This window comes from Maylandia zebra, linkage group LG2, assembly GCF_041146795.1.
Source record: "Maylandia zebra isolate NMK-2024a linkage group LG2, Mzebra_GT3a, whole genome shotgun sequence".
Taxonomy (NCBI): Eukaryota; Metazoa; Chordata; class Actinopteri; order Cichliformes; family Cichlidae; genus Maylandia; species Maylandia zebra.
The window spans coordinates 4373142-4387320 of NC_135168.1; the positions used below are offsets into that span (position 1 = coordinate 4373142).

At 41.2% G+C, this 14179-nt stretch overlaps 1 protein-coding gene and 1 long non-coding RNA gene across 2 annotated transcripts; one reads left to right on the forward strand and one right to left on the reverse strand.

The window, feature by feature from the left end:
* Positions 1-5905: 5905 nt before the first annotated feature.
* On the reverse strand, positions 5906-6779 carry LOC143413471 (uncharacterized). Its single transcript, XR_013094084.1, has 2 exons — positions 6659-6779; positions 5906-6567 (listed from the first exon to the last, which is right to left on the reverse strand). It is a non-coding gene; the product is annotated as an uncharacterized LOC143413471 (long non-coding RNA).
* A 3151-nt stretch (positions 6780-9930) lies between these two features.
* Positions 9931-13956, forward strand: LOC112433206 (hatching enzyme 1.2-like). Its single transcript, XM_076888362.1, has 9 exons — positions 9931-10030; positions 10267-10294; positions 10387-10437; positions 10746-10877; positions 11497-11614; positions 12284-12462; positions 12779-12860; positions 13076-13200; positions 13292-13956. Coding segments are annotated over exons 1-9 (771 nt in total). The 5' UTR covers positions 9931-9976; the 3' UTR covers positions 13294-13956.
* Positions 13957-14179: the final 223 nt, after the last annotated feature.

A 14179-nucleotide genomic window follows, 5' to 3' on the forward strand; every position in this document is an offset into this window, starting at 1 on the left:
AAATCCATTATTGTATAATTTTTTTAGGGTCCCATCATAATTTATTCAGAAGTAGCTAAGTACTGTATATGATGCCAGCATTTTCCCACATTTTCTAGATACTGCACCAGTATCCATCCATCCATCCATCTTCATCCGCTTTATCCGAGGCCGGGTCGCGGGGGCAGCAGCCTAAGCAAAGAGGCTCAGACCTCCCTCTCCCCAGCCACCTCCTCCAGCTTATCCGGGGGAACACCAAGGCGTTCCCAGGCCAGCCGAGAGATATAATCTCTCCAGCGTGTCCTGGATCTGCCCCGGGGCCTCCTCCCGGTGGGACATGCCTGGAACACCTCACCCAGGAGGCGCCCAGGGGGCATCCTTGTCAGATGCCCGAACCACCTCAGCTGGCTCCTTTCGATGTGGAGCAGCAGCTGCTCTACTCTGAGCCCCTCCCGGATGGCCGAACTTCTCACCCTATCTCTAAGGGAGAGGCCAGCCACCCTTCGGAGGAAGCTCATTTCTGCCGCTTGTATCCGCGATCTCGTTCTTTCGGTCACTACCCACAGCTCGTGGCCATAGGTGAGGGTAGGGACGTAGATCGACCGGTAAATTGAGAGCTTCGCTTTTACACTCAGCTCCCTCTTCACCACGACGGACCGGTGCAGCGTCCGCATTACTGCAGCCGCAGCCCCAATCCGTCTGTCGATCTCCGGCTCCCTTCTCCCATCACTCGCGAACAAGACCCTGAGATACTTGAACTCCTCCACTTGGGGCAGGAACTCATCCCCGACCCGCAGTGGGCACTCCACCCTTTTCCGGCTGAGAACCATGGCCTCAGATTTAGAGGTGCTGATCCTCATTCCCGCTGCTTCACACTCGGCTGCGAACCGTTCCAGTGCGAACCGTACTGCACCAGTACTGTGTGTAAAATGCCATCAAAAAGTCAGTTTTATTCTTTCTCACCTGTCTTTCTGTCTCATTTCACTTTTTAAAGGTTTCCATGGTAGAAAAAATATTTTGCCCTGCCGTGCTCTTTATTGATGTGGCAAATGAATGGTTTATGAAAATTTATCTAAATCTGTCATCAGTAATGACCATGTCTCACCTCTAGTCTCCTCTGTCTTAATTTCAAAGGTTTATCTCCACCCTTTGGCGTGATGGCATATAACTGTGGTGAGGAGTGCTCAATCTCCTCAGTCACGTTAAGACCACCACCTTTTCTTACAGGCGTGCTCATTACTGAGCGCGCAATATCCACAGTCACATTTAGGTTAGCAGCAGTCTGTGGTTTAGCAGCCTCTTGAGCAGCAGCGTCCCTCTGCTTAGCATGGTGAACAAATACAGGAAGTGAACCATATATTGGGTGTGGGGGAGATTACCATTTTATGTTGTTAGAAACAGTGGGAAGTCATGCACACAGAGAGACACACATTCTCCTCACACACACACACACACACACACACACACACACACACACACACACACACATTCTCACATGCCCTATATGTTATGAGAGTGTGAGTAATGTGGATGTCTAAGTTGTGGGTGTGTTGGAGCGGGAAGAGGGAGGCAGCCGGGGATGGGGAGGAAAAGAAGGGGTTCCTACCGTCGTTCAGTACCCACCAAGGCAAGGGAGCCCAGGCCCATCCAGACCGGGGCCTACAGGGCAGCCCACCTGACCCCACCGCCGAGGAAACTGTACTCACCCTAACATTCAATCATCTCCGAGACTGCACAAGACAGTAGACACCCAGGTTAAGTTTATTCTCCACCTCTCTTATGACTCTATGACTCTTGTGGCTCCATCTTGCTGCGGACTGCGGCAATTTCCTCCGGCGAGAGGGTTAATTCGGGTGATACCCGCGACAGGTAGGGACAGTCATTAATAGTCAGTGGTCAAGCACCACTTTTCTTGCACCATTTGACCGATGGGGTTGGACTCGGGTGGTCCCGTTTAAACGTGATTGACAGGTAAACCTTTGCGCTTCAGGCGCAGACGGGATTCGAAAGCGCCTAGGAGTGGGGTTTCCGGGCAAGCCGTGGGGACCACTTTTAAATTATTATAGGGCTTAGAGATTTGACCGCCATCGGTGAGGGCGTTCCCGAAGCAGGTTGATTGACCAGCAAGGTTAGACCTGGGCTTAGAGGCGTTTAAATTAGTCGAAAAGTTAGGCGTACCGGTACTAAAGTTTTGAAGATGAAATGAAGATGTGATATGGTAATGGAATCATTTATAAGGGTGACAAGTTGCCCTGGCAACAGACTTTAGAAAGGAGAAGTAAAGAAAAGAGCAAGTATAGTGCAAAGCTGCACCGGAAATTTGACACAAAGAAAAGGGGAACTGAGTAAACGGAGTGTGTGTATGTGACGTGTTGCAAAAATATATAACGAGAATGGCTGCTGCTGCCTCAGACTTGAGCTGGCGTTTCTGTGTCTGCTCAGACTCCATTTATAGCTAGTTATAGGCCAATCTCCAACCTCACTCAAAACTGAGTGAGCTGCATTGGAAGCATGGAAGTGTCAGCTTTTGATCCACAGCCATTTGCTGATGAGAGCCAGTGTTGGCTTAATTCACTTTGTCCTGTTGGAGCATTACGCATGTATCTAGACAGGACTAAGGTGTTTAGGAAAGCAACCAGCTCTTTGTGTCCTCGCTCTCATAGAGGGAAGCCTCTGTCACACTAGCAGAGAGCACTAGAACTGAGAGCAGATATAACACCCCAACACAAAACAGATTGGAATCTCTAGCAATGGATATGACATGAGTCACACATGGCATGTAATGAAGGAACCATAGTGAAGGTGGGTCACAAAGCAACTTGGAGAACCAAAGCTCTGGCAATATGTTTTTAGACTGCGGCTGAACGTTGTTCCGGGATTTATCACTGCTCATTCTTTTTGTTCCCCAAGTGTCCTCGATGTCTAAACCTTTGTTATGGTCAAACCATCAGGCCAGATGAAACCATGCCTCTCACTAGAGCAGGGCCAAAAATATTTAGCACGATATACATTTGAAAATTTGCGATAACGATATAACTGACGATATAATTGACACTAGACAAAATACTTTACCACAACTTTATTAGTGCAAAAAACCCCATCAATGTATTTTCACTTAAACAAGCAGCTTTTTTATGTGCTTAAAGTTATATATAAACGTAACAGTGCAAATTCCTCGCTGACAGTTTAACCAAAAGGCATTTCCAGTGGAAACTGGCCGACATATCCTCAGCATAACCATGTATAATATCCACTAAACTTAAAAAGAGGTTATACACATACAATACGGTAACATTATGTTGAAGCACAGTACGTATCACTCCGCGAGGCTCCGCCTACGATAGCCGTAATGCTCCGACAATCCATCAAGGCTTCGTAGCTTAGCAAAGTCGTACTGAAACATTTGACAGATTTTCGAGCGCCGTGCACATAAAATCATTTCCAGATCAGTAAACACAACCAGAGGTCATACATAAGGCACACGGGATTATAAGGGGCTCTGTCGACTTTCAGAAAAATCAAAGGATTGATTTTAAGTGCACCGTATTTTCCAAACAACACGGTAATAACGACGGCCCGCTAGCATGCGCTACCAAAAATAGTGCTTTGTTGTGTATCTGACGGACGAAAGCTAAACCAGTTCCACACCACTGAAGTTGCAGCATTTTTACAAACCAGTTCTGGTTCATCTGTTTCATTCAAAGATCCGCTTTCGCTCTTCTCATTCTGCATCGCCACCGTGCTTTTTCACCATGTGTGTATGAAAACAAAGGCAATGCGCATGGGCGTTTTACCCATATTCTATCACGATATTTCATTTTCTTATCGTTGCCCAACATTATACCGGTATTACCGTGAACTGTATGATATGGCCCAACCCTACCTCACTTATCATCAGACCAGCAAACAGGGAGAAAAGCTAAGCTGGCAGCCAGCAGCTCCTTAAACATCACCTTTAAACATGCTTGACAGCTTGCTCCGTCTATAGTTATTTAGTCAGACAGGCAGCATGAACTAGTACAAACAATTACAGCAACAAATGCCGGATCATTGTTCAGGCGTGTGCATGACTGAGGTTTCATAACAGTTTTTATTAATCCTTTATTTATCCAGGTAAAAAATCTCATTGAGATTAAAAATCTCATTTCCAAGAGAGACCTGGCATCATAGCAACAAAAGTCACATACCACATAGGTATATAACATTTAAAACAAATACAATATCCCATACAAACATGTGTAAAATATACAATAACAGACCAAATTAAGAGTACATTTAAAAACAATCACACTGAGTAAAAGAGCTGTTCTCTCGTTCCTTTAAAACAGACTTAAACTTTCCCAAGGTAACCAATTCTGATAATTTCAGTTCCTTCTGCAGATTATTCCAGGAAGCAGGGGCAGCATATTTAAAAGCCCTTTTCCCCAATTCTGTTCTAATTTTTGGGACAATCAATTGTATGATTTTGTTCGAACGAAGGTTGTATTGGTTGTGATTTTTACACATATAAACACATAAATAAGATGGAACCAGCCCAAGGAGAGATTTATAGATAAAAATCAACCAATGGGAGAGTCTACGAATATGCAAAGATGGACATTTAGCAGCAGCATACAAAGAACAATGATGTACACGACTTTCATAGCCAGTAATAAAACGTAAAGCACAATGGTACACAGTATCCAACCTCTTTAGGTAGTGGGCAGGTGCATTCATAAAAAGCAGGTCACCATAATCCAATAAAGGTAAAAAGGTTGCACGAATCAAATGTTTTCTCACTTGGAGGGAGAAACAGGATTGGTTTCTAAAAAAGTAACCTAGTTTTAGTTTTAACTTCAACACAAGCCTTTGAATGTGAGTCTTAAATGACAAATTCTGATCTATAATGATCCCTAGATACTTGTAGGATGTGACCATTTCAATTTCAGATCCTTGAATTGTTTTAATCTTAGGAGACGTAGCTAACAACTCTTTGCCATTTGAGAATAGCATGAACTTGGATTTCTCTGGATTTAACACCAACTTAAGTTGAGTTAAATGGGACTGAACGACATCAAAGGCAGACTGCAGAAATTGCAGGGTTTGTGCTACTGAAGGGGATGAACAATAAATAATTGTATCATCTGCATAAAGATGAAATGCTGCATTTGACAAATTATCACAAAGGTTGTTTATGTAAAGAGAAAATAGCAATGGTCCTAATATGGAACCCTGCGGAACTCCTTTGGATACTGGGAGAAAAGAGGAAGAAGACCCAGCAGCACGGACACACTGTTTTCTTGCTGACAAGTAATTTGAAAACCAACTTACAGCATTTACAGATATACCAATATTGTTTAGTCTATTTAATAAAATAGCATGGTCAAATGTGTCAACAATGTCATTAACCACTTTAATAGCAGCAGTTATTGTGCTGTGTTGTTTTCTGAATCCTGACTGATGTTGGGAAAGAACTGAATTTTTGTCCAAAAAGTCTTTCAGTTGTTCACTAATGAACTTTTCTAGAACTTTTGCTAGAACACACAATTTAGATATGGGCCTGTAACAACAGTTATGAAGAAACACATCAGCAGAAACTAAATGGCTGATCAGATTACTATGTGATGCATCATGATGGTGGTGGGAATATTCAAGTCTGTGGGGGTTTTAATCTTCTCAATCTAAACACTTGCACTGAACTGACTCCACCCTACACAAGAAGAAGTAGCACTCTAATCTTGAGAGACATGATCCACTCTCTGGTTTCAGTTTTCTGATGTTTGGTAGGATTTTAAATGCAGAACATGTATTTATGTAGTAGTATTTGTGCATTTGTTACATTTGTTGCACATTAAAAAAGGCACCTGTAACATTCTGTCCAACTTTAAGCAAAACACATATTTCTAAAATAACTTAAAATATAATAATGAAACAATACTGCCCCCTGTTGCTTGAAATATGGAATTTTATTTGATAGCACTTCTTATAGAAAGAGACAACAAACCAAAGATAAAACCCCTCGAAAAACAAAAGCAAGAAAAATTAGAAGACATTGTCAGAAAAATCTATTTTAAAATATCAGAAGAAAGATTCTTCTTCTTACACTTGTGACACTGGACTATATCTACACACTATATCTTGTTGATACATGTTGGTCATGTATAAGACAACAGTCATGATCATTCCATGAAAGACTTGACTTTTTGTTTTGTTCACATATTTTTTCACTTTGCTGTTTTGCCAAACAAAAAGTTTTGAGACATGTCGCAGTCGCAAGGTTTGGTTCTATGTCTGCATCATTTACAGTTACAAAGTTAATTATCAAACTGCACAGATTGAGAAATCCATTAATGATAGTTTATAGTCTAACAAAAGGGGAGAAAACCTCAACAGAAAGCGAGTTAACACCATCACCCTCTGGTATATAAGCCTGCCGTTTAGCTCGTAAAACAAAGACCCAGAACTTCAACTCTCTAAATGTGATATTTGCAGCACATTTTATGTTTCTTTTATCATTTTTAAGTATAGTGGATCCAATCCCTTGGTGTAATGCTGGTGTTTGGGCATCTGAAGAGTCTGGATGCAAAGTTGAAGGTTCTTGCTGAATTTCTGGTTAGGAAAAAAAATCAACTCCGATCAGTACTTGCTTCGAACAAAAAGATAGCAAATTTCTTTTTTGTGGGTGTGTCTTAATACTCACAGCATCCATAAAGCCTGTTTACACGGGCGATGTCATTGGCACTCATTCGGAAAGCATTTCCAAAATTAAGATTAGGATTGGACCTGGCAACAATGGTTGGCTGCCCATTCTTGGAGAAGGCGAGTCTAAAAGAACAAACAATAGCACACAAACACACATACGCGGTTATATTAGGAAAACAGAGGAGAAAATGGGCCCATAAAGTATTTAACATTAAAAATCCATTCCCCACTGAGTGTGTGCATGTTTTTGTTAGTCTGGATTACATTTTCTTGCAGAAAATGCAAAACATTTTTGTTTGCTCAGTAACTTTAGGGTGGCGACGGCGTGAGCGCCGTTTACTCCTGGGAACTGTGCCGTGAGTTCCCGAGGCTGTAGACGCGGGCACCTCAGGGAAGTCAGCTGACTGAGCCGATGACGGGCCGGGCTGCGCCGAAGGGAGGGACAGGGAGCTTGTGCAGCTCCGAGCGTGGAAGTCCCAGGAAGAGCGCAAAGGACTGCAGCGGAGAAAGGCTGCTTGTCGGAGGCACGAAATCTCTCCTCGGCCGCCGAGTAACCCTCTTCTTTGCGCGGGACGTGGGCGGCGACAGGGGAGGTGAACCGGAAGTTGAAAAGGCCGGAGGAGTTGTGGCAGGCGATAGGCTGAATCCTCCAACTCTTATCACCGTGGGACGATGTGGGGAAAAGGCAGCAGCGTTTGCAGTTTGGAGGCTGCGCGGCCCACCTAGAGCCAATCGAGTCCCATAGAAGGCAGACTCGCGCTCCCGGGCATGCCGAGCCTCCTGCCTTCTCCTCTCGTTAGGGAAGGCGGGGTCTGCACGCTGCCGGTTCCGTAGGGAGTTTGCTGGGTCCATTACTGGTCGCGTTCTTCTGTCATGGATCGCTGTGTGGCAGGCAGGATGAGGACCCAATCGCAAAACTCACAGACACGGGGGATGAACTCCTGAAGTGGGAGCACGCGGGGAACACAGGTGACACTGATAATCATAACAAGACACGGCAGGCGTGAACACAACACTAACGGGAGACGGGCAAAGTAAAACAGGAAGTACAGAGGTTCAGACAGGAGGAGAGAGAGCACGGGGAGAACACAGACCTAACGGGCTGGGGAAAACATAGAATGAAACACAAGGAGGGGAGACGAGGGCTCACAGATACATAGAGGGGCACACAGGGAATAAAAGTCACAAGGGGAAAACACATAAGGAACAAAATACAAAAATACATGGAAACTAAGAATACTGGGCCAACATGGCCCAGGACCATGACACCCATTATTGCATAATGTGGTAATATACTCCAGACTGTGGTGTATAAAGATGGACAGTGTTGATATGGGTAGCACTGTGGCCCCACAGCACTTCAAACCCTTGACGTGTCAGGTCAGGCATCCATAGAATAAAACCTGCACACATGCAGCTATGGCACATTCCTAAGTTAAACTGTGCTGAAAGATCTGATGAGTTCTTTAAGTCCCTATCTCAAAGCCAGCATGACTGCGATGGTGCCCTAAAGCTTCCAGTAAACACTCCCATTTAGATCACACTTCCCAAACTGAAAGTTCATGTTGATGAACCAGTAAGACTAGCAGGTACAGTAACTTGTCCCTTTCCTTCTTTCCTTTCCCAGACACTAGCAGGAATTCAAAAAAACCTCTGTTTCCACATGAAAAGAATCTTCTAAGTGGATCAATTGTGGTTACAAGGGTGGCTGTAGCTCAGGTGGTAGAGCAGATCAGCTACTGATTGGAAGGTTGGTGGTTCGATCCTTGGTTTCCCAAGGATGAACTGCAGTGCAAATATTGTTGGGCCAAACACTAACCCCAAGTTGCCCTACGATGCGTTCATCGGAGTGTAAATGTGTGTGAATATTATTTGTTTACACTTGAGTTTAGAAGTTCTTGTGTGAGTGGGTGAATGTGGCATGTTGTATACAGCGCTTTGAGTACACCAGGAGAGTAGAAAAGCGTTATATAAAAATTAGTCCATCAACCAAAGTGATACAGAGAAATAAAAAGTTTTTTAATAAATAAAATGAACATTTAAACATTCTTTCTCCATTTATTGATTTATATCTTTTATGAAATTGTTTTAAGCACAGCCTTTTTCAGGTTGCACACAAGGAAGCTGCATTTACAAGAACTAATCTTAAAAACCTGTTTCCTGGTTTCCATCCCAGCCCTTTGTCTCACGTAGCACTGAGTCTTTTGTCACTTGAAATTTCTCATCAATTCATACATAATCTTCTTTCATGTGTGTCTTGCTTACTGAGAATTGATAGAGACAGTTCTCCTTACTCAGGAGCCGAGGTATTAAAAATAGCCAAAAAGCTATTTTTAATACCTCGATCTGCACAAAATATTAAACTCTAACTATTATATAAGACATCGCAGCAAGCCACAACAAATCACTCATAGTTTGCCATTTGTCTAATGTTACAGGATTTTAAAATGATTATTAATTAATTTATGGCACATTTATCCCAGAAGGTCTGATGAATTGTTTGGTTTTCCTTCTCTAGCGCCTTACTTCATATCTTTGTTCATTCAGACCACATATTCAGTGTTTGCATTTTATGTGAGTATTTCCTTAATGTGATGCTTGACTGAATTTCAGAAGGAAGAACTTTATTTTGTAAGCTAGCAATGAAATGTTTTACAAACTGAGGCAAAGGTGCAAATTGAGTACATATGAGGAAAATGTTGTTGTTATTGACTATTTTGCCCAAAGGTAATTATGTTGTTAAAAGAATTTCATTCCAGTCTGATTGAAATTAAATTTCTATCAGCATTTCTTTGGGCTTTGCAACTTTTAATTGCAATTATTTAATGCTCTGAATGTTTACGTCAGCCTCAAAAAATGTTTGCAATGTCCTTGATTGAAGTTTCCTTCCTGGAAATTTGTTGCTGCTTTAGTGTTTTGGCATCAGCAAAAAGAAACTAATGGATTGATAACTAAAAAGACAGCCCTGAAACCTCAGCCACACCCTGTGTGAGCTATCTATAAAGATGGAGCAGCCGAACACCTGCTGCATCCAGCAAACACCTGGTACAACAGGTAAGCCTCCTCATATCATCTCCCTGCATGCTGAATCCTCTACGTAGGGAAATCCCAGATATCTGATTCTCTTCATGTGGATGTTGTCTGCTCAGCATTTTCATTGGGAGAAAAGTTAACATCCAGATGAACAGAATCAGCTGTTGGGTTGCCCGTATCCCACTTATTTGCCTTTCTATTCCAGCAGATACATTCATTGAAGTTCTTTTTAAACAGTGCTGTTCAGATTGTGACTGTAGGTTAACTGCAGAGGACCAACATCATGACTCCAGCCTTTTTCTTCTCCATCTGCCTGTCAATGACAGCCGTTTGTCTGGTAAGCTTGACTCTTCCAGCAAAGCCATTAAATGTTGTTCAACACTGCCGGCTGTTCTGTGAAAGTAATTCTAACTGTGTCTGCTTAACAGACATGGCTGCTTGTTATGAGCGTTTAAGCGTGACGCAGTTGAAGTATTTTCACATAATAGTTTTTGTTTGCCAACAACAACATTTGTCAGTGTGATTTCAAATGTGATTAATAGTAAGTTGAAAATGTCTTGTTTTTTATTGCAGAGGGCTGCTGTCATTAGAAATATAACTGGTACGTTCAGTGATGAAATACTTCCAACATATTGAGGTGTTTTTAATATAAGAGATTAAAGTTAATCTACTGGTTTCCTCTTGTATCCACAGATGAGTCTCTGGGTGCCTCAGCGATCATTGAAAAAGTCAATGCTAACTCAAGTAAGTGAAGATTTACAAAATAAAACTCTTTTTTGTTAACATATAAATTCTGGATGAAAATGAAAGATCCCTGAGAACTCACATGTTAACATACAGTAAACTCCCAACAGACACAATGATCAATCAGCCTTTTGGTCATTTACTGGCTTGTCTTAGTCAGCTGTTTTATTTGTGTTATTATCAAACATTGTAATTGTGCGATCAATAAAGTAAATGCTGTAAGCATTTACCTCTTTGTTTTGACATAACTGAGCAAATGGCAGCCCAAGTATCGAGCATTTAACCACGCTCTGTTTGTTGTTCTGCAGCAAAAGTGTTGGTTCATGGTGACATTGTGCCCACTGCTACCAGGAATGCTGTTCCATGCACAGCCACTGGCTGCAAGTGGCCTAAAACGGGACGCTTTGTCTATGTACCTGTCTCCATTGGCACTGAATACAGTAAGCAGTACAAACTTTAACCATTAAACACAGACTTTATGAAAAGGAGAGATGGATAAAAATAGTTAAATAAAACCCATTATTATATAAATATATATATATTATATATTTCAAGTGGTTTCCAAAAATACTGCTTTGTTAACTATGCTGTTTTATTGTGGGATTAACTAAAAAGCATTTAAACTGAAAAGTCATATTTGTATAAGTATGCTGAATTGATATCATACACAGATGCACACAATTTTCAAATTATGTTTTCATTTAATGTCACTTTCTCAATTTTTCTATTTCAAGACAGACAGACAGACAGACAGACAGACAGACAGACAGACAGACAGACAGACAGATAGATAGATAGATAGATAGATAGATAGATAGATAGATAGATAGATAGATAGATAGATAGATAGATAGATAGATAGATAGATAGATAGATAGATAGATAGATAGATAGATAGATAGATTTTGGCGGCCCTGTCATTCCGATGGGAACTCAGAGATCCTCGAAGCAGCACAGATTGTAAATACTGTTTATGCTGCCAAGTTGAAATGGCTGAAACATATTGAAGATCCTGAATACTGAAGAAGCTCCTCATCAGACTCATATTTGAATCTGCAGGCAGCCAAGAGCGCAACGTCATCATCAATGCCCTAGTCACCTTCCACGCTTCCACCTGCATCCGGTTTGTCTGGCGTACAAGCCACAGAGATTTCCTTCACTTCTTCTCTGGACAAGGGTGAGAATGCACTTGCTGTACTTAGACTGTACTTGTATCTATATGGCAGGACAGGACTGATACACCCACACCCTCTAAACCCTTCAAAAATGCAATTCTGAAAATGATTGCATTACAAATATTCTGTATGTGTCATCAAAACAGGTTCTTGAAGGACCATTCTGCATTGACCTTGTACTGTAAAATGTCCAGTTTTATTTTTGTTTGCTACTAGATGAAATGTATACTGTTGCATAGGAGTGTAAAGAGCATTTTATTCATCTGCTCTTAATTATTTCACATACTATTTGGTCCACTAGTTCCAAACTAGAGACTGGCACCTTGTAAGGCGAGAAGATGAATCTGGTGGGTTATTAGATGATTAAGGGACGACAGATGTTTAAAAAGCTTCTGAGATTGATTGACCGCTATCTGTTTATTTACTTTAGTTGATAATGGATATGTGTGTTTTTTATTTTAAAATATTATTTAAGATATTAAAGTACAAAAGCTAAAGTGTGGTTCGAGCAGTGTCTATAGAGCCACAGTGTCAAAGTCGGTCACATGATTACTGTCATTGCTTTTCTTGGTACTTTAGCCTTAGCATGACTAGCTGAAGGAGGAGGATGCACAGTGCTAGGCTATAGAACAGTCCATCTATTTTTTAAGTGATGTCATTGTGTCTATCAGGTGTTATTCATACCTGGGCCGTCAGAATGGAGGACAGCTAGTCTCCCTACAGAGAAATGGTTGCTTGTTTCAGTCGACGGTGCAACATGAGGTTCTTCATGCTCTGGGCTTCCACCACGAGCAGGTCCGCTCTGACAGAGATCGGCATGTGAGGATCCTTACCGGGAACATCATCACAGGTCAGCTGAACTACCCAAAACGTTGGTTACAGTTAACTTAGTACACAATGGGACATCCTCCTGTTTCACAGCAGTGTACATATTACAAGTAATCTGTGCTTTTCCAAACTCAGCACATAAAACACTGCAGTTCAAGCGAGCACTGCATAGAAGATTTTGTTTGTATTTCTTTAGTCCCAAGACTATCAAACAAATGACCACAGAAGAGATTAGCTAGCATTTCGATCTATACATCGTCAAAGAGCTGAGACTGAAGACGGATTTTGAAGTGGAAGCATATAAAAACATGTAATATTTTCTGGAAATCTTTGTTTAGGACAAGAGCGCAACTTTGTGAAAGTGCAGACCAACAATTTGGGGACTCCCTATGACTTCAACTCTGTCATGCACTATGGCAGGTGAGTTGCTGTGTGAGATGGACTTTGTAAGGTTTTATATTTCCTTACATGTTTTGCATTTTCTGCAAGAAAATGTAATCCAGACTAACAAAAATATGCACACACTCAGTGGGGAATGGATTTTTAATGTTAAATACTTTATGGGCCCATTTTCTCCTCTGTTTTCCTAATATAACCGCGTATGTGTGTTTGTGTGCTGTTGTTTGTTCTTTTAGACTCGCCTTCTCCAAGAATGGGCAGCCAACCATTGTTGCCAGGTCCAATCCTAATCTTAATTTTGGAAATGCTTTCCGAATGAGTCCCAATGACATCGCCCGTGTAAACAGGCTTTATGGATGCTGTGAGTATTAAGACACACCCACAAAAAAGAAATTTGCTATCTTTTTGTTCGAAGCAAGTACTGATCGGAGTTGATTTTTTTTCCTAACCAGAAATTCAGCAAGAACCTTCAACTTTGCATCCAGACTCTTCAGATGCCCAAACACCAGCATTACACCAAGGGATTGGATCCACTATACTTAAAAATGATAAAAGAAACATAAAATGTGCTGCAAATATCACATTTAGAGAGTTGAAATTCTGGGTCTTTGTTTTACGAGCTAAACGGCAGGCTTATATACCAGAGGGTGATGGTGTTAACTCGCTTTCTGTTGAGGTTTTCTCCCCTTTTGTTAGACTATAAACTATCATTAATGGATTTCTCAATCTGTGCAGTTTGATAATTAACTTTGTAACTGTAAATGATGCAGACATAGAACCAAACCTTGCGACTGCGACATGTCTCAAAACTTTTTGTTTGGCAAAACAGCAAAGTGAAAAAATATGTGAACAAAACAAAAAGTCAAGTCTTTCATGGAATGATCATGACTGTTGTCTTATACATGACCAACATGTATCAACAAGATATAGTGTGTAGATATAGTCCAGTGTCACAAGTGTAAGAAGAAGAATCTTTCTTCTGATATTTTAAAAATAGATTTTTCTGACAATGTCTTCTAATTTTTCTTGCTTTTGTTTTTCGAGGGGTTTTATCTTTGGTTTGTTGTCTCTTTCTGTAAGAAGTGCTATCAAATAAAATTCCATATTTCAAGCAACAGGGGGCAGTATTGTTTCATTATTATATTTTAAGTTATTTTAGAAATATGTGTTTTGCTTAAAGTTGGACAGAATGTTACAGGTGCCTTTTTTAATGTGCAACAAATGTAACAAATGCACAAATACTACTACATAAATACATGTTCTGCATTTAAAATCCTACCAAACATCAGAAAACTGAAACCAGAGAGTGGGTCATGTCTCTCAAGATTAGAGTGCTACTT

Excerpts from the sequence above, each read along its gene's own strand:
- LOC112433206 (XM_076888362.1), top strand. The coding sequence starts at position 9,977 with ATGACTCCAGCCTTTTTCTTCTCCATCTGCCTGTCAATGACAGCCGTT. Across the intron at positions 10,031-10,266 it reads CAATGACAGCCGTTTGTCTG|AGGGCTGCTGTCATTAGAAA; the intron begins GTAAGCTTGACT and ends TTTTTATTGCAG. Across the intron at positions 10,295-10,386 it reads TGTCATTAGAAATATAACTG|ATGAGTCTCTGGGTGCCTCA; the intron begins GTACGTTCAGTG and ends TTGTATCCACAG.